This window comes from Acomys russatus, chromosome 10 (genome assembly GCF_903995435.1).
Source record: "Acomys russatus chromosome 10, mAcoRus1.1, whole genome shotgun sequence".
Lineage (NCBI taxonomy): Eukaryota > Metazoa > Chordata > Mammalia > Rodentia > Muridae > Acomys > Acomys russatus.
Window position 1 is genome coordinate 7352408 of NC_067146.1, and position 20728 is coordinate 7373135.

The 20728-nt window shown below is 37.4% G+C and overlaps 1 protein-coding gene across 6 annotated transcripts in view; it reads left to right on the plus strand.

The window, feature by feature from the left end:
* Positions 1-20728, plus strand: part of Cnot4 (CCR4-NOT transcription complex subunit 4) — a 111035-nt gene that overhangs the window by 71559 nt on the left and 18748 nt on the right. For 4 of the 6 annotated variants that reach the window (XM_051151739.1, XM_051151741.1, XM_051151740.1 and 1 more), the window contains exons 8-10: positions 3336-3393; positions 6243-6492; positions 7971-8468. In XM_051151739.1, coding sequence (XP_051007696.1) covers positions 3336-3393; positions 6243-6492; positions 7971-8468 — 806 coding nt within the window. Of the gene's footprint in view, positions 1-3335; positions 3394-6242; positions 6493-7970; positions 8469-13280; positions 14334-20728 lie in introns of those variants that run through there. The other 2 variants (XM_051151743.1, XM_051151744.1) reach the window with 1 other exon arrangement.

The window sequence follows — 20728 nt, forward strand, 5'->3', positions numbered from 1 at the left end:
TATGCTGGGGGTTTTAAGGCGACATTTAATTACTAGTAAATATCTCTGAGTTTATGCAAAAATAAAACAGGAGATTGTGAATTGTCTGCTCATAAGAGAAGGGGAATGTCTTTGCAGAGACCCATAAAATGCCTAGGTGGAGAGTGATAAGGCCGGCCACCCAGCTTCCTCCTTTGGCCTCCATACGGTCACACAGGCGCTCACACAGGGGTGTGTATAACACACATAAATGCACAAGTAACTTTTATTTTAAAGCTGAGATTCTTCAGGTCCTTATATCCTAGAAGATAAGGTACATCAAAAAAGCAACTGTGTATTTAACTCAACTTAAATATATATTATCTTTTTTAAAAAGTTAAACTTCATTGCAGAGATAGAAGATTAAAATGAATAAATGAAGGATTTTTCTACTGTATAGGAAAGCTTGTCACATCTTTAGATGTCTTTCACCTTTGGTATTAAGAATAACTCTTAACCAGGTGTGGTGGTGCACACCTATAATCTCAGCACTCAGGAGGCAGAGACAGGTGGATCTTTGTGAGTTCAAGACCATCTTTGTCTACGTAGTGAGTTACAGGACAGCCAAGACTATGTGAGAGGCCCTGTCTCAAAACAACAACAACAACAAAGAAAAGAAAGAAGGAAAGTAATTAATTCTTTGTGCCTGTGGTTATTGAGACATTTATTTTCTATGTTAAGTAGCTTTAGAGGTTATGAGAAAACCAATTAAAGCATTTGCCCAGCTACAAACACTTCCAGAGTTGCTGAGGCATTTATTTTCTTGCTTTTAAAGAGTTAATTGTGCCACTTAAAAGTTGGCCATATTTTAATAGCATAGTAGTGGTTTAAATGTCGATGTGTATTTGAAGCCTATGCAAAATAAAATGTACTCTGTGAATGCAAGTTTTGCCTGTCATTCATTTAAATCATTTGTGGTTCAAGCATTTAAATATCTCCCAAGTCTTTTAAGACTTTGGTAAACATGAAAAAATGAAAATGAATTTATTTAAATAAATGTATCTAAATAAATAAGAAAATATATTTATTTAGTAACAGTATATGTGCATTTGTGTATATAACAACCTGTCATTGAAATTTGGAATTGCTCATATATTGGCATCTTTCTTTATAGTTTGCCTTTTGTTACTGAGATAAATACCATGAGCAGAATTTTATAGCTTGAGGAAAGGGTTAGTTTAGCTTATGAAGGGAAAGTCACGGCAGGATCTGAAGCAGGGACTGAAACCAAAGACCACGGAGGAACCCTGCTTACTGACTTGTTGTTCATTGTTTACTTAGCGTGATTTTCTTTTTTTATACAACCCAAGACCGTCTGCCTAGGAATGGTACCATCTACACTAGGCTGGGCCCTCCCACACCATTAATCAAAACAAATCAACAACAAAAACAAAACCCTACAGGATATCCTAAAGGCCAGTCTGATGGAGGCATTTCTCAGCTGAGGTTCCTTCTTCCCAGATGACCCTAGCTAGTATCAAATTGACAGAAAGCCAGCTAGCATGCCAGGTGTTTGAATTTATACTAACAGAGCCATAATATCTAAATATAATGATGGATATGTGTGCCTTATGCTCCAAATAAATAAAATAAACAAACACATGCTTATATAGTTAGCTTTTGAAGAGTTCCCCAGCACTTGATTTCAATTGTTCCGGTTAATTTAAAGATACTGACTCTTGGGATAGAATTCTAAAATGTGTTAACAAAACTTTTTTTTTTTAATGAAAATGTGTTTATACACTTTATCTATAGGGGTTTATACATACTTTTTCTGGAAATGATACTTATTTGTATGTGTTTGTGCACTTGAATGAGTATGGTAGAGAGAACTGACTCCAACAAGTTGTCCTCTGTTCTCCGTGTGCTGTCTGTACACGTGCACAATCACAAACAAATACATGTTTTCTAAAAAGTTGATACTATTGCTCATTTAACTCTTCCTTCTGGCTTTTCTCTCTTTTTCTGTCCTTATCTTTCTTTGTTAATTCAAACTGTATTTTTTGTTGTTTAAACTAATGTGTTCCCTATTATATGAAGTCATTTGACCTATGCCATTTCTACCTCTTGTGTTCTTTTCTTCCACCTCTCCTTTTAGTTTCTAAATCTTTTAAACATTTTCTGTCTTTTTTTACAATTTTTAATTAAAAATTTTTACATACACATTTTTATTATTATACATATATACAATAAACTACCTACAGCAAGAAGAACCCCGAAACAATCAGGTATTATATATATGTTACACTCATAGTTTTAAACAGTTCGATAGCTGACCCTAGTGGACAGTCTACTAGAGTCTAGTGTGTCTAGCAGCATCTCTGTTGAAGATGCAGTTAGGATTCAGGCTGGGTATTAGCCCTGAAGTTTGTATAGAACAGTTAATGGTGGTACCTGTTTGTAAGGTGACTTTATGCTGAGTAAGATAATTTCAAGAAATCTGTAGTCTTAATTTGCTTCTGTATTTCTTTTAGCAATGCTTTTGCTCATACTTTGAACTAATTGGAATTACAGAAATTGTGTCCTTAGGTTAGTGCTGTAGTAGGGAGTTTTATTTCGTCTTTGGGTGAGACACTTTAAAATGGACTTCAATTTACAATTTGTCTTAACCATTGTACTCCGTATGAAGGTAAATGCTAATATTTTATCAAAAATTTGTTTTTATTAAAATATATATCCTTTATCTTGCTTGTATATGTGTAATATGCACACCTGTCTTCTGTTCCTAGAGACAGGATTAATGTACATAGAAATATTAAAAGAAATGTATGGATCGTAAAAACCTGTAGAGAACATTCCATATTCTTTGTCCTCTGTCAAACATATAGAAAAAATAAGTTAATCAGTGCTTCAAAACCTATAATGAATGTATTTTTTGCATGCACAGAACTAAGTGGTGACTAAGGTTTATTATGTACTAAGTGGAATAGTGTCCAGTTTGGGTTTTGCAGTCCCAGGGATTGGCCTCAGGCCCTTTTACACGCTAGCCAGGTGCTGTCCCATTGAGCTGCATCCCCAGCCTACATCACAGCAGTTCTAGGCAGCTCTTCTGTCTTCTTCCCCTCCATATGAGTCATTTACTGTAGCTATAAGTGTTGGCAACTAATGATGATTTCTTTTTAAGGGGGTAGAGAAGGATGAGACGTTCCCTTGTACTTTTGAACTCTTAGCATCTTACGTGGGGTCTTGCATCATAGTGTCTCAAAAACATTAAGATGACAAAGTGTATTTTGTTTTTTACTTTGAGGAGGTCTTTGTTTTTAAGTTGTCCTAGAATGATTTACTCTTCCTTTTACTCAGTTTGTTTTCTTTTACAGCCCCATTGACAAACCTTCAGATTCTCTCAGTATAGGGAATGGTGATAATTCCCAACAGGTAAGATTTAGATAAAATATCTTTTCATTTATCTGCTGTACCCTGAAAGAAAAGTGTTGTATGCAAGCAAAATTTTTCCAAATTGAAACGTACTTTAATATAAATAATGATACAATTTAAAATTCCTTGATGGGCTGCTTTTTTAAATGTATTATTGTTAGCTTCCTTTTTTAATAGAATGCATAGTGCATTAGTTAGTCTCTTCTTTCAGAGTTACATTGATAACCACATACTGTTGTACAGTATAATAGTGTACCAGTATCCTTCAAGTCTGCTACAGTTGTTGGTTGTTTTGATTCCATACAATGGCTGCAGCTAGCTTGCCTTCTGGGTTCTTACTTCGTTGCTGTTTATTTTGTGGGATATGCTCACAATCCACAGCTCTTGAGCGGAGGTTCGGATGGCAACCTGTGAGAGTTATATCTCTCCTCCCACATGAATCCTGGGGATTAGACTCAGGATGGAAGGCATTTTTACCTGCTGAAGCATCTTTCTGGCCCCACCCACATTAATGTTTTAGTTTATTTTTTTGCGGTAGGGTCATTGAGTGAACCTGGAGCTTACCATGCTAGCTTTGATCGCCAGCTGAGCCCTGGGGTTCAGCGTGCCTTGCCCGCCCAGCACTAGGTTATAGACATGTGCCTCCACAACTGGCTTCTTATGTGAACACTGAAGATTCAGGCTCTCCATTATTTTTGTTTTGTTTTTAAGACAGGGTTTCTCTGTGTAGCCTTGGCTGTCCTGGACTCGCTTTTGTAGACCAAACTGGTCTGGAACTCACAGAGATCCGCCTGCCTCTGCCTCTCTGAGTGCTGGGATTAAAGCTGCCCACCATCATGCCTGGCTAATTTTTTAATGGGCTAAAAGTAGTTGGGGACTGGAGAAATGACACAGTAGTTAGAAGACGTGCTGCTCTTGCAGAGGACCCAGGTTTGATGCCCAGTACCATGTAGTGGCTCCCAACCATTCTACCATTGCATTAGGTCAAGGGGCCCAATACCCTCTTTTGATCTCTATGGACACCAGGCACACACACAGTAAATATACTCACACACAGACAAAACATTCATACATATAAAATAAAATAAATCTTAAAATTTTTCTTAAAAAACAAGTTAAAAGTAGTTACAAAGATGTAATATTTAGCAGTCAGTGTCGAAGTTTTTTTCTTCTTCTTCTTTGATTTTGATGTGGTCTTACAAGCTGGCTTTGTATTTGCTGTGTAGCTGAAGCTGGCCTTAAGCTTCTCACTCTCTTGCCTTCATTTCCCATGTATAACCATGCTGAGCAGTGTTTGTCAACCAGAGTACTATATTACTTTTAAGTTATGTCCAGGAATCATAATATTTGGTACCCATGATCATACTTGGATCACATCATGTTTTGATACCAGATTTAGAAAACTCTATTTTAGAAAATACTTAAGCTCTTCAACAGTTAGAAATTTTACTTTTCTTTTTGAAATATACCATTTCTATTGCCATCACCAAGTTGTATCTTAATGCATTATGCTTCTCATAGACAAAGTAAGGCTCATACTTCAGGTACTCACATAAAAGCTGAGCACCACAGCAGCATGTATGTCTGCAACTCAGCATTAGTACCGCAGGGGCAGGAAGAGTCAGCACAGCTGCCTCGGTGGCCTTCAGGCTCAGTAAGAGACCTGCCTCAACAACTAACGCAGAGAAGATATAGGAAGGTGCCCAGTACACATTCTGGCCTTTGTATGCACTTACACATGTGTACACATACTCAGGAACACACACAAACACAACAAAACAAAGCAAACACAAACGGAACACATTTTGAACTGAGATGTTTTTGCTATGGAAGGGTTGAATTTTTTTGTTTGTTTGTTTTCTTTTTGTTTGTTTTTTGTTTTTGGTGTGCTGCTAGGAATTGAACTTAGGTGCCTTCTGTATACTAGGCAACTGTGCAATTACATTCCCAACCCTATGACAAGGATTTAAATACCCTTCTTCTCTTGTTAACTTTTCATTAGTAGTATTGAGTTGATCAAAACAGCATATATCGGCGTCATCTCAGAATAATTTTTCATGTGTTCCTCTGTGAACATTGGCGACATTAAATAAACTTGCAGTAATCTTAGTCATGCTTTTCATTTTACCAAAACATTTTGTATAAATTGTGCACAGATAGAGGAGGAAAAGCATATTACTGTCTCTCAGAGCATGGAGTTTAAATATGAGAATAACATAAAAAGTTATCCTTATTATAAATATGGGGTTTTCTTTTTTTTTTTCCTTTTTGTTTATTTGGTTAGTTGGTTGTTGTTTGTGTTGTCTTTTTGTTTTTGATGCTGGGATTGAACATCGCGTCTTATCCATGCGTATATTCCAGCTTTCAGAATTATTTTTTAATGATTGTTTGGGAAAACCTTGGTTAGATCTCCTTTATCTTGGCTAAAAACTAAAATACTTAAAACCATCTAGTTTGCACAAGGAGTCAGTTTGAGCATTCCTGATCATTTATTTTTGCTCCTAAAGGTTTTCACTCTTGAACAATTGTTCTATAATGGCATCCTAGACAGTAAGAATTCAAGGTGGGGTTGGAGAATTGGACAGTACAAGAAGTAAGACTGTAAAAGAAAATGAGACCAGCCTAGTCTTCACAGTCACACACTTCTGTATTCCCCACCCGCAAAATGTTAACCAATTGCTTACTTTTCTGAAATTTTATACTTTGTTTAAAAAGTCTTGTGTTCTGGTTTGAAGACTAGTATTTGAAACCATTTATTTGCAAATGCTTTAAATTGTGGCTATTAAGATATAAACTTACAACAAATTCTTCCTGGTTTTTTGTTTTGTTTTGTTTTGTTTTTAATTTAGATATCTAACAGTGATACGCCTTCACCACCACCTGGTCTATCAAAATCCAATCCTGTCATCCCCATCAGCTCATCCAATCACAGTGCAAGGTCTCCTTTTGAAGGGGCAGTAACAGAGTCACAGTCATTATTCTCAGACAATTTTCGCCACCCCAACCCTATACCAAGTGGGCTTCCTCCTTTTCCCAGCTCTCCACAGACACCCAGTGATTGGCCTACAGCTCCAGAGCCACAGAGTCTCTTCACATCAGGTGTGTAACAACATTGCCTAGTATAATAGTCAGATTCCTAGAACTTGGCAGGCTGGTGGGAGACGTTTTGGTTGATATACTTCTGTCTTTTTTTTTTTTTTTTTTTTCCCTCTCAATTTACAGCTTTTTAAAAATGTAGATTATTTAAACTACATGGAATTAGTATGTAAATTGTGTTGCCTAGAAATTACTGTGTTAGAGAACAGATTTGTATAGAAATCATTTGTTATATTGTCTCAAATAAGATGTCATTGCTCTGGCTGGGTGTGGTGGCTCATGATTTTAATCTCAGCAGAGTCAGAGAGATCTCTGTGAGTTTGAGGCTGGCCTCATCTGCAGTTCCAGGACAGCAAGGGCTACACAGAGAAACCTTTGTCTAGAAAATCCAAAGGGGAAAAACAAAACAAAACAAAAACAAAAAAGCTTACTGCTCCGGGAGAAACTGAGGCCCTAACTTTTAAAGTCAGATTTCTATTTATGCAATCAAATTTAAGATCTTCTCTCAGGGGCTGGAGAGATGGCTCAGAGGTTAAGAGCACTGACTGCTCTTTAGGAGTTGCTGGCTTCAATTCCCAGCAACCACATGGTGGCTCACAACCATGTACAATGTGATCTGATTGCCCCTCTGGCCTGCAGATATACACACAGGCAGAGCACTATATAATAAATAAATAAATCTTTAAAATGAAAAAGATCTTCCCTCAGTTGTCTAATTGACAAGTAAGTAAATTTAGTAGTAAAAACTAAATTCTGCCACTTTCTTGCTATTTTATTTTTACAGTTTTGACATGGTTTGTATTTGTATGAAAGTTACACTTGTACCCTTTTAGAAATTGTTTTAATTACTCTCCAGGGCACAATGCCAGCCACATTCAGGGCCTTGAGTGTCTTTACCACATCACATTCAGGGATGAAAACTAGACTGAAGGAAGACTTGAGACAGGTTACACTCTCTTCCTTGATGAGGCTTGGCTTTTCGTCTTTGCGGTGCTGGTTTCAGGGGTGTCAAGCAGGCTTAGTGTGCAGTGACTGGTCAAGCAGAGTCTCTTTTCCCTCATTTATACTTTATCAGTGTGAAAGATGGCATAAATTAATGTGCAATAGCACTGGTGACATAGACTATTAAAAACATATCAGTAGATTTCTAGTTAATTTGTCTTAGTATACAATGTAAGAAAAGCCGTACTAGCTACAATCTTTGAGACTATATTACTTTGCTTAAATGACATGCTGGTTTTGATTGTGAATGGTTGGATGTCATCTAGATGACAGGGGAGTTTTTCCTCCCGGTCAGCACAATCAATCTAGATCATTCATGTCTTGAACTTAATAATTTAACAGTGAGAGCACTACTAGAAATTTATGAGGTTCTGCATAGTTTTTGCATGTTTGCTTTTCTTTTGTAATATATCATGTTTATCATAATTGTGGAAAGAGACTCTTTATTTTGTATTGATCACTATTTTTCTTCCCAACAGAAACAATCCCGGTATCATCATCTACAGACTGGCAAGCAGCATTTGGCTTTGGTTCTTCTAAACAACCAGAGGATGACTTGGGTTTTGATCCCTTTGACGTCACTCGAAAAGCCTTAGCAGACCTGATTGAGAAGGAACTGTCCGTCCAAGACCAACCTTCCCTTTCGCCCACATCTCTTCAGAACTCCTCCTCACACACTACAACCGCCAAAGGTCCAGGCTCTGGATTCCTACATTCTGCTGCACCTGCAAATGCCAACTCTCTTAATAGTACCTTTTCAGTCTTGCCACAGAGGTTCCCTCAATTTCAGCAGCACCGAGCAGTTTATAATTCGTTTGGTTTTCCAGGCCAGGCAGCCCGCTATCCTTGGATGGCCTTTCCACGCAATAGCATCATGCACTTGAACCACACAGCAAACCCCACCTCAAATAGTAATTTCTTGGACTTGAATCTCCCGCCACAGCACAACACAGGTCTGGGAGGGATCCCCATAGCAGGTAGGTTCATTTAAAGCCTCTGAGAAAATGTGTATCGTTCATGTCTTCAGGGTGCTGGGTGGTTAGGGAACAGCTACTGGGTAACAAGAGTACACAATTATAGTCTTAGAACTTTCTATGAAAATCCTTGCATCTTTAACCTAAAAAAATTTTTTTTTGATTAAATGAATGCCTTGTAATATGGAGCTTTATAAGGATGGTGGAGTATTATACCTACTTATTGTTTGGAAGCATTTTATTCAATAGGTAGTCACCAAACTGTCAGATAACATATAAACATGAAAAGATGGGCTCTGAAATTACTGTGCTATAAAGGCCAACACCATAATAAAAAATACATTGTGTTAGATTCTAGGAGTAAAGTGATTACAATTTTTTAAAATCAAAATTAATGAGAGCATGAGGGATAAAGCCACTCTAATTGCTATAGCAATTACTTATTTTGACTGATACATACATGCACACATCAAAACTTGCCATATGGGTATATAATGTGATACTTGAGAACTTTAATTATCAGTGTTTTTTAAGCATATTATATGTCACAGACACACTTTCTGTGGAAAATTGTTTAGGGGAGATTTTACCCTGTTTGTTTGCTATGTTTTTATTTCTGGGACCAATAAACTAGGATGAAGAAGATAAAAGTTTAATGCCAGGTCACTTCTGGTTTTGTGTTGCTACCCTTCAAGGTTTCAGCATTTTGGGGTTTTAAGATCCTGTGTAACATTTTAAAATGAAGTATTGGAAAGAAGTCATTCTGGGTAACTGTTGTCGTTTAATTTGGGCTTCCGTGGTAATGCGATAAAGCATGTTCCCTCCTGATTCTCCTCAAACAGAGCAGAATAGTTATCAACCTGTTGTGGACTTACACGGTGATTTGTTTCATCGCTTGTCACGCCTTTAGGGTGTGTCATTGGTGTAGAGGTATTACAGTAAGGTGCCCATGCTCTTCATTTCCAGCCAGCTCTGATAGGCACACTGAGAACCATATCAGTAGTCATTGGCTATGTTCCCTTAGGGCACCAACCTTCCATGTTCTAGAACAGGTGAGGCCTCACTTTGTTGTTATGGATATAGTGAAGTTTAGCAGTTGAAACAGTGACCTTAATTCACATTTATTGGAGATAACCTGCTGTAGTGATTTGCACATTTGGTGGGTTCATGATACTTGTGCATTGAATTATGAGGTCTTAGGGAATTACTAGGTTGTAGGGAATCCAGGATAGCATTTTCCAGTGTTTTCCTTGTGACATCCACTACATCTACCTGCCTTTCTCCTTTCTTCCCTTTCAACATAGCATACTAGAATGTCATTTTGTTTGGAATTGCTTTCTTTCAATAATTTTTAGTAGTGTGCCTTTTAACCAGTCTTGATGTTAAAAGGTAAAAAGTTCCCCTTAAATATGCCAAATATTAAAAAATAATAATAATGAGCCAATTATGTTTAACATTTCACTTCCCCTTTACCCAACAATGAACTAGGTCATGTGGGGAATACAAAAGTATAAGATGCAGATGGTGTTTCAGGTAGTTGTTAGGATACTTGCAGAGTTAAAATGCAAATCTTAGGCAAAAGTGGCACTAACTGTGCGTGCGATCCTGAAATCTGAGAAACAGTGTAGTTGCTCACTGTTGGGGAGAAGTTTTTGAAGAAGGTAGGAATTGATCTGTTAATGTGGTATCTTGAAAGAAAGTTGGGTTAGCAACAAAAGAGAACAGTCTTTTATGTTGACGGAAACTTCCTGAACAAGGGCATAGAGACAGATACCGTATGCCACCACAGTAAGCAGAACTGTGTTCTATAACAAGAGTTGCTTTTTAAATTGTAGGGATGAGACAGGCAAGGCGATAAGGCGAGAGCAGTGTGCGCACGATGTTTGTACTTTTGTTCTAGCCATACTTACCGGCTCCCTTGTGAACCCACCACGTGCTGTCCTCACCAGGCGTCTGTCCTCCCAGTTCCTGAGACGTTATCAAGGGCGTTTCCAGCTGTTTCAAACAGGAGATATTTTGAAATATTAGCAATGAGATATTTTTTGTTTAAGTGCAGACCTTTTCAGTGTTTTTTTCCTTTTGTTGTTCTCTCTCTCTCTCTCTCTCTCTCTCTCTCTCTCTCTCTCTCTCTCTCTCTCTCTCTCTCCCCAACTAAAATAGATACTTAATTTTTAAATGTATCATTAAATTATAATTCTATCCTTTGAGGTTTTTCCTCCCTTTGCTTATACTCAACCACAGAGCATTGAAAACTTTTTTTCAGAGATGCTAAAAATGAAGTCACCAGCTTTAATTCTGAGTCATTACTGTATTCTGTATGGGGTGGGGAAAGTTATTCCAGATTTTCAATTTTTGGCTATGATTCTTGCTTGATGTTTAAATGGTGACTTGTAACTAAACTTGTTATTGGATTATTTTTAAAGTACTGAAGACTAGAGAAACTTAGTTTTAATTTACAAAAATATTTAAAGTTGTTAAGAGTCACACTAGAATCCTGTTAGAGCTAGTCAATATTTGACAGATGTCTCAAAAATTAATGTGCTAATAAGCCTTAGAATAGTTATATAATTACAACTAGATGATTTAGGATTTTCAGTAACTATTATAAATGGAAAAAATTGAAAAGCTGTATATATTTGTAATGCATCTAGTTTAGGGCAGTTTACCTAGGAAGTATCTGTGTCCCTTAAGTCCAAGTGTATTCGAATTGGATGACTGCGAGGAACTCAGCTTTGCATCCTCTAGTCTTTATCCTGGTGCCCTGTTCTGCAGAGCTGTTCATTAGTGCCTCTTTAGTGGAGACTTGACACTGCTTGTGGGGCTTCCTAAAATATACTTGCTTCAAACTAATTCTGTCCTAGGAAAGAAAGGTACACATACTTACTCTTCAGCTGTGTAGAGCCAAAATAGAGTCCTGACCTGTAGGAGCAAATCAGAGGTGGTAGCCACTATGTCATGCAGACACCACATCTATTTACTATATATTTGTATTTAAATTTTTATTTTAGGTTTGTTTCGGTTAATTATAAAAACACTGATATATCTGAAACCTATCATGGGCAGAACAATTGCCAGCATGTGTCAGAAATTCAGCTTCCATTCTGTGTCTCACTGATGACATTTTTGTGTTTTAAATTGATTATTCTTTTAGTACTTGTCTGTTTTTAGCAGTGTTGTCTGCGCTTGCGCATCTGGTTTGCTAAGTTCACAAGAGTTTTAGAATATTCCTAGTGAGGAATTTTGATTAGTAAGTAGGTAGAAGGCATTTACTTGGACATGTTTTATTATTGAAACCGTGTACTTTAGCTCTAAGAAGTTATTTGCTTTGTTCAGTTCTCTCATTTTAGGAAAGTCAATGCTGAATTCAGGAAACAAATAATTTATGGTTCATGTTCAGATAGTAAGTTAGGCTCACAGCCCAGATTTCAAGATCAGTAATGGAAGTATTTTTTCTTTACAACACTGATGCTCTCCTTCACAATTGAAGACCTCTGGTATGTGCTTCAGCCTGGCTTTCTCTCAGAAGTACTTGACTTTTGCTCTCACCTACTTGTAAATCCTTTTTTTTTTTTTTTTTTTTAAATCAGTATTTCTTCATGAGACAAATTGACCCAGCTTAGGCATATGGTGAATACACAGCAAACGAGCACAAAGAAAGTAGAATGATGCTTATTAACATGAAAATCAGTCTCTTGCTTAGGTCCTTATTACTATCTATGTTCTCACCAATGAATGGGGTTTAACTTTGCCTTGGCACAGCATCCTTGCTATGTTCTTGAGGGTTTAAGAGAGATTGCTAATTGGAATAACTTGTTCAGTGGATCAAAAGGCTCTTTTTCTGCAGTTTGTCAGTTAAACTATCTTTGCAAATTTAAGTTTGCAGATTTATTTTTCAAAGATTTCTTTGCCAAAATGTTTTTATTACATAATGCTGAAAATTACTTGGAAAACAAACATTAGTAAGTGTAAGTGTATAAGCAGTGTTGTTTCAAGATATTAAAAAATAATTGAAATTCCTTAGGTTTTGGATTTCTAATGTTTTTATCAATTTAGATTTTAACTATCAGAGGGCATTTTTCTTTAAAGTTTGTTTTTATAGTAACTTTTTACACTAACTGTTGAGTTTTGAGTCATGTGTAAAGTAAGTTAATTATAGTGAAATTCAATTACAATTAGGAGAACGGTCTTATTCACATAATAGTTTTCTGACTAGAAGTAGTCATCTTACTTTTCAGTCAATTGGATCATTGTACTGTTAATACTTGTTATTTTCTAATTACTTTAAAAGTACATAGTAAATTTCAGATGCCATACGTTAATTTAATCAGTTAATAACTGTATCTAGCATCTAATTTTTTCCTAATATTTGACTTTTGTCTTTGAAACGTGGATTTATAATTTTCCTTTTAAAATCAGTTTTCTCTCCTGTAAGTCAAGTCTTAATTTTTCCCCCCAAACTAGTACTTACTGCTAAGGAATATCTATATAAGGTTCCAATTGGCTTGGAAAAGAATGGCTTTCCTGGTCTTCCATCTTTTCTCCCTCCACCACCCCGCCCCCCTCTTGTTTATATAGTTTTGGTGGTATATTTCTAATTTAAATTGGTTTTACCTTAAAATAAGGGTGTGTTTAGAGTTTACTTTTTAGGTACTTAAGTTAATATTTTAAAATTCATGTGTTGTTTTACACCCAGATTCCAACCATTAAGCATGTATTTTATATATGTATCAATATTCCAAATATTGAAATCATTTTTACAGGGACTGTTAACAAATGTAGTCACCCGTAACTAGACCATGACTGACTTTTCCACAGGGGAAGAAGAGGTGAAGGTTTCGACCATGCCACTGTCAGCCTCTTCCCATTCATTACCACAAGGACAGCAGCCTACAAGTCTCCACACTACTGTGGCCTGACAGCAGAACTGAGAGGAAAGGAGAGGATTAGACTCGGGTGCTTGCATGGGCAACTGGATTTTTGCATGGTTCCTTTCTGACTTTGCATTTAATGTATACACTCAAAAGAGCCAATATAAACGTTCCTCATGCCTACAACTAGCGTGTACCTCATAGTTGCTAAAGTATTTCTTTATTGGGCCTTTAACATAATTTATTAGCATAATAATTTTGGCATTGTTTCTCATGAGTGATACCATTTTTAACTCATACAAATAAACTTAGAATACTAATTAAGATCCCAGAGGAGATTAGCTAGACCTGTTCTTATTTTGACCTATTATTGGAAATATGCAAAAGTAATGGTAGTTCTTTGTTTTTTGGTTTGTGAAAAAACTGGTAATATTCTAATCTACTCCTGAAATTTTTGAAGCATTAAGATAATGTCTGTTGCTTTCTTGGAATTCTTGAAAGAAAGAATACATATAAAACAAAACTGGTGGTGTCATTTAATGCTCAGAAAGATGTTGTCAGCTGTTGTTTTTAGTTGCCTAGATTTATATCATATATTATGCATTACATGTATACAAACTGTTTTGTTCTTTCTCATTTGCACATTTGCACTTTTCTTTTTGAATGGTTGTTAATTATACATAGATGGTTAAAAGGTAATTATTATGGCCTAAATGCAATATAATCTCTTTTCTAATGCACTGCCTAGTATACCAGGAAATGCCTCAAAAACAGAATTTCAACTTGTAGTTGATTTGTTAGAAACTTGAACATGGGGTAAACATTGTGTGTAAGTAGTAGCCATAGTAGTGTAACATTTTTATTGAGCAAACAATAGTTCAGTGGGATCTGTTTGGAAATTTCATTGTTAAATAATTGACATGTGATAAAAGTACCTGGCCAGGATAAGGCTTACAGTAGAGAGGGCACCTGGGTGTCCTGTGCCTGAGGCTGCATGAGCTGTAATCGATGCTTAGGGAACCACAGAAGAGTGGAGTGCTTTATAGGGCATAATGTAAACTGATGCCTTTGATAATGCGAAACTTCCTGAATAAACTGAACTTAGTTGTGAGTAGTGGACAAAAGTTGATTTTAAAAAACATCACCATAATTTGTCTAAAAGCATGTGGGGAGAAAGAGAAAGCCAGACCTCTTGAGATTTAAAAAAAAAAAAAAAAAAAAAAAAAAAGTATGCCTTAATTTGTTTAAAACAATGTGAAAAGGTACTGTGAATACCAAAAAAAGAGAAAACTTAATATTATGTTAAATCTGAGTTAACATGATCTTAATAGTAAGCCATCTTATTTGAAGATGGTGCTAATGTCATATAGCATTGGCGTTTCTGGGTTACTTTTGAATACAAAATATGGTAATTTCCTGTTACACATAACAAAATAAATGGCTTCATTCTGAGGTATAGTGGAATAAAGTGGAAATTTATTCTTAGATTTTTTTTTTTTTAATTTGGTTGAGGTCACAGAATTGACCAATTTTCTACCCATATAAGTTATGTTTTTAGAGTTCAGCATAAATACCAATCTATAGCTTGCATTTAAAAGTAAATTTACAGCAACATTATAAGAAAGCCACTGTCTTAGAAAATACCAGAACAATACTGTATACTTATTAAACTTCAGCCGTTAGTCATACCTTGCTTCAGTTACGGTTTTCATTTGCTTAAGATTTTGCTATCTGTGGGGTTAGGGCTTCCGGCCTTTGTTACTGGAAATCTGGCTTCTTGTAATGGTGCTTACTAGATCTTAGCTTTCAAGTACATCTTTCATTGGCTCCCTTTTCTTACACGGTCACAGAGGGTGATTGGCTCCTGTGCTGTGAGGGGTGCTGCTGAACAAAGCTTCTGTCCTTATCTTTCTGTTCTCTTTCTTTCATGATGTTACAGAAAGGTTGTCCAAAGTTTTCTCAAACTTGCCCATAGTCCCCGTGAGAGCCCCAAGGCTGTCCTCTCCCTGCTGACCCTGCCCTCCTCTACTGCTGACATGCCGTGAATTGGGGAAGTGCTGCTTAGGCAGTTAGAACTCAGCATTACAACTTTTATGTAGAATGGCTAAAAACTTACTTTTAAGTTATGTTTTGTTTTGTTTGTTTATAATTTCTAGACCCATAAGGCCTCACCTTTTTGCTTAATACGGTTTTTAAAAGCCATATTTTACACTAAAGCACAGAAGAAATTGTGCAGTACATAAAAGTACCATTTTATGTGGTGGGCAAATTTATCTAAAATGGTAGAAAGAATGAGACATTCTAAGAAACTCAGGTTTGTCAGTACATTCTTGAATGTGCATCTTACCACTGGGATACTTCTTAGTATATATTGCACTTCTTTAACCATTATAGAAGTGACAATTTTCCTTAACACAGGGATTTTTAACCTGGAGTCCCAAGCTCTTGAAAGGTATATGTGAAATGGTGTGTGTGTGTGTGTGTGTGTGTGTGTGTGTGTGTGTGTGTGTGTGTTGGTTGGTGGTTGTTGCTGTTGTTTTCCTAAGGAAGATCCATAGTTACTAGATTGATAAAGAGTTTGGTGACATTCTCCCCTTCCAAAAGGTTTCAAATGGCTAAGAAATAAATGACTGCCTTGAAATGCCTTTAGCCCCTAAAGGAAATAGATTCCTGCTCTGACTGACTTTTACTTCTGAGATGTGAAATGCCCTTTTATTTTCTCAAAGATCCCAATAGAAAATGTTTTGATAAATAATAGTTTTCTTTTCGTTCTAATTTTGTTCTCTTCAGGTGGTACTTTGGCACATTCTCCCTTTTATTTCAGCAATGCATGAATTTAAATATTATTGTTCTATAAAGTGGCTGGAGCTAGATCTTGAGGGATGCAAGATTGAATAAAACATACAGACACCAGCTGTTATCATGTCAACCTCTTATACTCTTGCCACAGTGGCCACCAAACCCCAGGCCCACCCATCATTCCTCTCAGCAGCTGCTCTGACAGTGCCAACAGAGGGCACTGTCACAACACACCGAGGCCTCAGTTCTAAAATCTAAGAAAAGAATGCCATTCTCTGTGGTACATGCGCATGTCTCAGGATCTTAGAAACTGAGTTATTTCATTGTGTGTTTCTTCAAAGTAAACAGCTTTAGTGTATGTTTGTCTGTACATACCTGTACTGACGTAGTTTATTTGTATGGTGTTCCAAGTACCTTCAAAACAGCCAGAACTTTCTTCTGCTCTGACACAGGTTCATAGGTTCAGAGACAGATTGTTGCAAAAAGACCTGAGGAAGGAAAGCATTATAGGAGCTTCTGAATCCCATGAAACTGAGCACTGCTATGTCCTCTGTGTAGGCAAGGGCGGGGGGAGCTTCATCTGGTGTTGGTTTGTAAAGTTTTAGATTTTTTTTCTTTTTTGATCGTGAAGCTTTCTCAAATGTGTTTAATTGGCTTAACAAATGAAAATATACTGGCCTTTCCTTTTTAATTGAAATAATAATCTGTATTCTATGCAATAGCCAAAGCCAGATATCTGATGGTAAGCCAGTACATCTGCTCTTAGAGCTGTCTTTCTTCCCCTTGCTGAATGCCTCCTCAGGTTGGGTAAGTGCTGCAGTGTGTGCAAGCATTCACACATGCATGTTTACTGAGCAAGCCAGGCATTGTGCTGATTTCAAAACAAAACAACAGGAGTTAGAAAAGGAGCTTGTCTTATAAAAAGTGGGATGTTGTTGCTTCTGAAGAGGAAAAGCGAAAGATGGCCCAATAAAGGAGGACTCAGCCGCTGACTGGAGGGACTGGAACATAGATGTGCCAGACAGGTGTGGGTCCAAGTAAGCTAAAGCCTTGAGAGTGAAGGAGCAAAGCTTAGTCTCTGTGGTGGGGGGGATGCTGTAGGGTCTTGACATGGTGTGACACTATGGCAGCATTTTAAGAGGAATAATTTGGTAAGGTATTTCATTGCAGTTAGGACAAATTAGAATCCAGTAGCAGGATGCATTGTTGGCCAGTGCAGAAAGATGGCTTAGACTATAATAGGTTTGGTTAGATCTCTAATGACCTTTTAAAACCAAAATTACATAAAATAGTTCAAAATAGAAGCTAGATTTAAAAAAAAAAAAAAAAAAAAAAAAAAACAGGATCTCATTGTCACTCATTGGTCACTAGCCTGTTCTTTTATGTGAAATCTAAAATCACTGACTCACCTTCCACATCACTCACAACATAGGTTAATAGAAAATACCTTACCGATCTCTTTACATCATCATCATCATCATCATCATCATCATTCCAGCTGGCCTCAAACTCACTATATTGCTGAGGATGACTTTGTATTTCTGATCCTTCTGCCTTCATCTTCTCGGTTGATTATAGTCGTGTTTCACCATGCCCAGTTTTATGTAGTGTCGAACATTGAACCCAGGTTTCATGCTTTGCCAGCTGAGACTTAATAACTCTTGCTTCCATTTTTTAAAAGACAGGGTCATATATATCGCAGGCTGGCCTCAAATTCACTACCCCCTGTCTATCTCAGCCTCTGGAGGGCAGAGTTTGCAGATCTGCCTCATGACAATAAAATGAGGGGGAAAAATTGCGAGATGAGGTTTCCTTTAGAGATTTGGGATATATTTATTAAAGAATTGTGTAAAAATAGGATTCTGTTACAAATTTCCACATAGTTCTTTGTGCTTTTAAATGTGCTTTTAAAATGATCTTTCGTTTAATTTAAAGTTCAGGTGTGGAAAACAAACAATTAAGAGAGTTGACTAGTAATTGAAGAAGATGAAAATATAAATAAATTCAAATATTCAGTCTATCCAGGTGTGGTACCACACACTTTTAATCCCAGTGCAGAAGCTGGTGGATCCCTGTGATGTCAAGGCCAGTCTGGTCCACAGCGTGAGTTCCAGGACAGTCAGACCTACATAATCTTGTAGTCAAGAAGAGGCCAGTAAGGCATTTCCTGCAAGCCTATGGTGTAAGGCTTTGGGAGGGAATTCAGTGACTTTAGATTTTACGGCAAAGAACAGTATAGTGTTCAATGGATGGCAGATGAGATTATGGTCAGTGTGATGACCTCAGTGCCAACCAATGAAGAAGAAGCAGGAAAAAGTAGTGGACTCTATGCTTGTAGAACAGTTTGTTTTTGTAACCCTGTATTGTCTTTACCCTGTTTTCCTCTACTTTTTTCAGAGTATGGAGTTGATCTGACTTGTAGAGAGCATTGTATTGCCTGTAGAATCTCAAGTTTGGTTTCCTATAAGTTGAAATGATCCAAAGGCAAACTTCCTGAAAGAATGATAGAACATAAAGGGGAGTGCTGGGGAGTTGGGGGGGGTGTGGGACGGGGCTGGGAAAAGCAATGGTGAGATGAGTGGTGGGGAGGGGGACGGGGCTGGGAAAAGCAATGGTGAGATGAGTGGGGGGGAGGGGGACGGGGCTGGGAAAAGCAATGGTGAGATGAGTGGGGGGGGGGGACAGGGCTGGGAAAAGCAATGGTGAGATGAGTCAGGCTTAAGAAATCTCAGAATGTGCAAAGGAATTGTAATGTTGGGATCTGAGAGCATTAGGATGGGGCAGGTGTGGGGCATGGTGACTCTGTTACAGAGCCCAGTGCTAAACCAGAATCTCCCAATATGAGAAGCAAACCAGAAAGCCCCAGCATAGGTTTTTCACTTACAAAGGCAAATACTAAACACAGTTGGATCAGGTCATTCTACTTAGCAAGTTAGGAGCACATCAGAGGAGTCAAGAGAACTTAACAATGTCACCAAAGAAGACAATAAAAATATTTTAGTAATTTTCCTCCAATAAGATTATACTGTATGAACAAATAAAATCTACAAATTTGGAAGCTAATATTCTTTTGGTCCTTATATTTTGTATACTTAGGTTGGTAATCTTTACTAAAGGTACTTAAGTGTACTAGAGCAGACTGAAGGTGTGTGTGTGCATGTGTGTGTGTGTTTGCGTGTGTGTGTGTGTGTATGTGTGTATTCATCTAATTACCAGCAAATATCCTAGTTCGGAAGCAGCCCTAGTTTTCTGGAATGAGTGTCTTTTAAGGTAACTGGATTTGCTTCCATATATGTAGAATGAGATATCAGCTGGGACACATTGCTCAACAATACTACATTTGTGAAATATACATGCTGATTGAGAAAACACTGCTCTTCGATCTCTTTACTGGTCTGTGATTTGCTTCTAGGAGAATTAAGATTACTATCTGTCTTAGTTTCATTTCTGTTGCTCCAATAAAATACCTTGACAAAGGCAACTTAGGAAACGAGGAGTTGTTTTGCTCACATTCCCAAGTTAAAGCTCATCGCTCAGGCGAGTTATAGTGCAGGAGCTTGCAACTCTTGTCACGCTTCATCATAGTCAGGCCATTAAACCCAGCCAGCGTGCTCCACTTTTATACACTCAGTATATAAATTCAAGGAATCGCACTACCTACTTTTAGACTAGATCTCCTCCATCAGTTAATGTTATCAAAAAAAAAAAAAAAAAAATCCCCCACTGGTGTGGCCCCAGGCCACAGTGGTCTAGACTCACTGAGCCTCCTCCCCGCATGATTTTAGATTTCCTCAAGTTGGCAAAACCAACCATCACACCAGTTTTCATTGCTAGGTATAAGGAATAATGTACTTTATACCTGTTAGGTACCTAGAGATAAGGTGAGCCTAAGCAATTTAAGCCACTTGAAGGCTTGACTCAGTTGCCCAGAGCATCTGTAAAATAGTATGAAATGTTGACTTCAAGAGCCCATCCATTCTTTTTAGCTTCCTATTGACCCCTCTTCCTAGACAACTATTGATTTAACTCATCGCCATTTCACACAGTTTGGATTATTCTAAAGATTCCCAGAAGTTCCAGACCTTAGAACAGTGTTGCTATGCTGCTTTGAGCAGACCCACTGTTGGGCTGTTAGCCCGCAACTCCTTCCCTCTGTATACTTTATAAAGCTCTTAAATTACTCATGCCTTTCTTTTTCTAGATGTGAAATTCATGTACAGAAGAACTAACTATTTAAATATCTACAGGGCACTGGCCCAATACTGCTCTTTAATTAACTCATTGTTAGTGAGCATTCTGGCCTCTTTATTGTTGGGGCAATATGATAATGGCTATGTATAGATTCAGTATTTTGCCGAGTAAGCTAAAAGGTAAATAAATGTCAAACTTTAATACACTCCTGTCTCTTCACAATGGTACCACTTCAACTTCAGCTTGCTTTGAAAGTTTTCATTCCCACCCTCAACGCCCTTCCTCAGTAAAACAAGGCCAGTGCTAAGGGCCAGAGATCTTTGATTTCTTCTAGGAACATCTGCCTGCACAGTCTTGAAATTGTAACAGCAATCTTACTGTCTTGAGGATGCTTACTTAGCATCA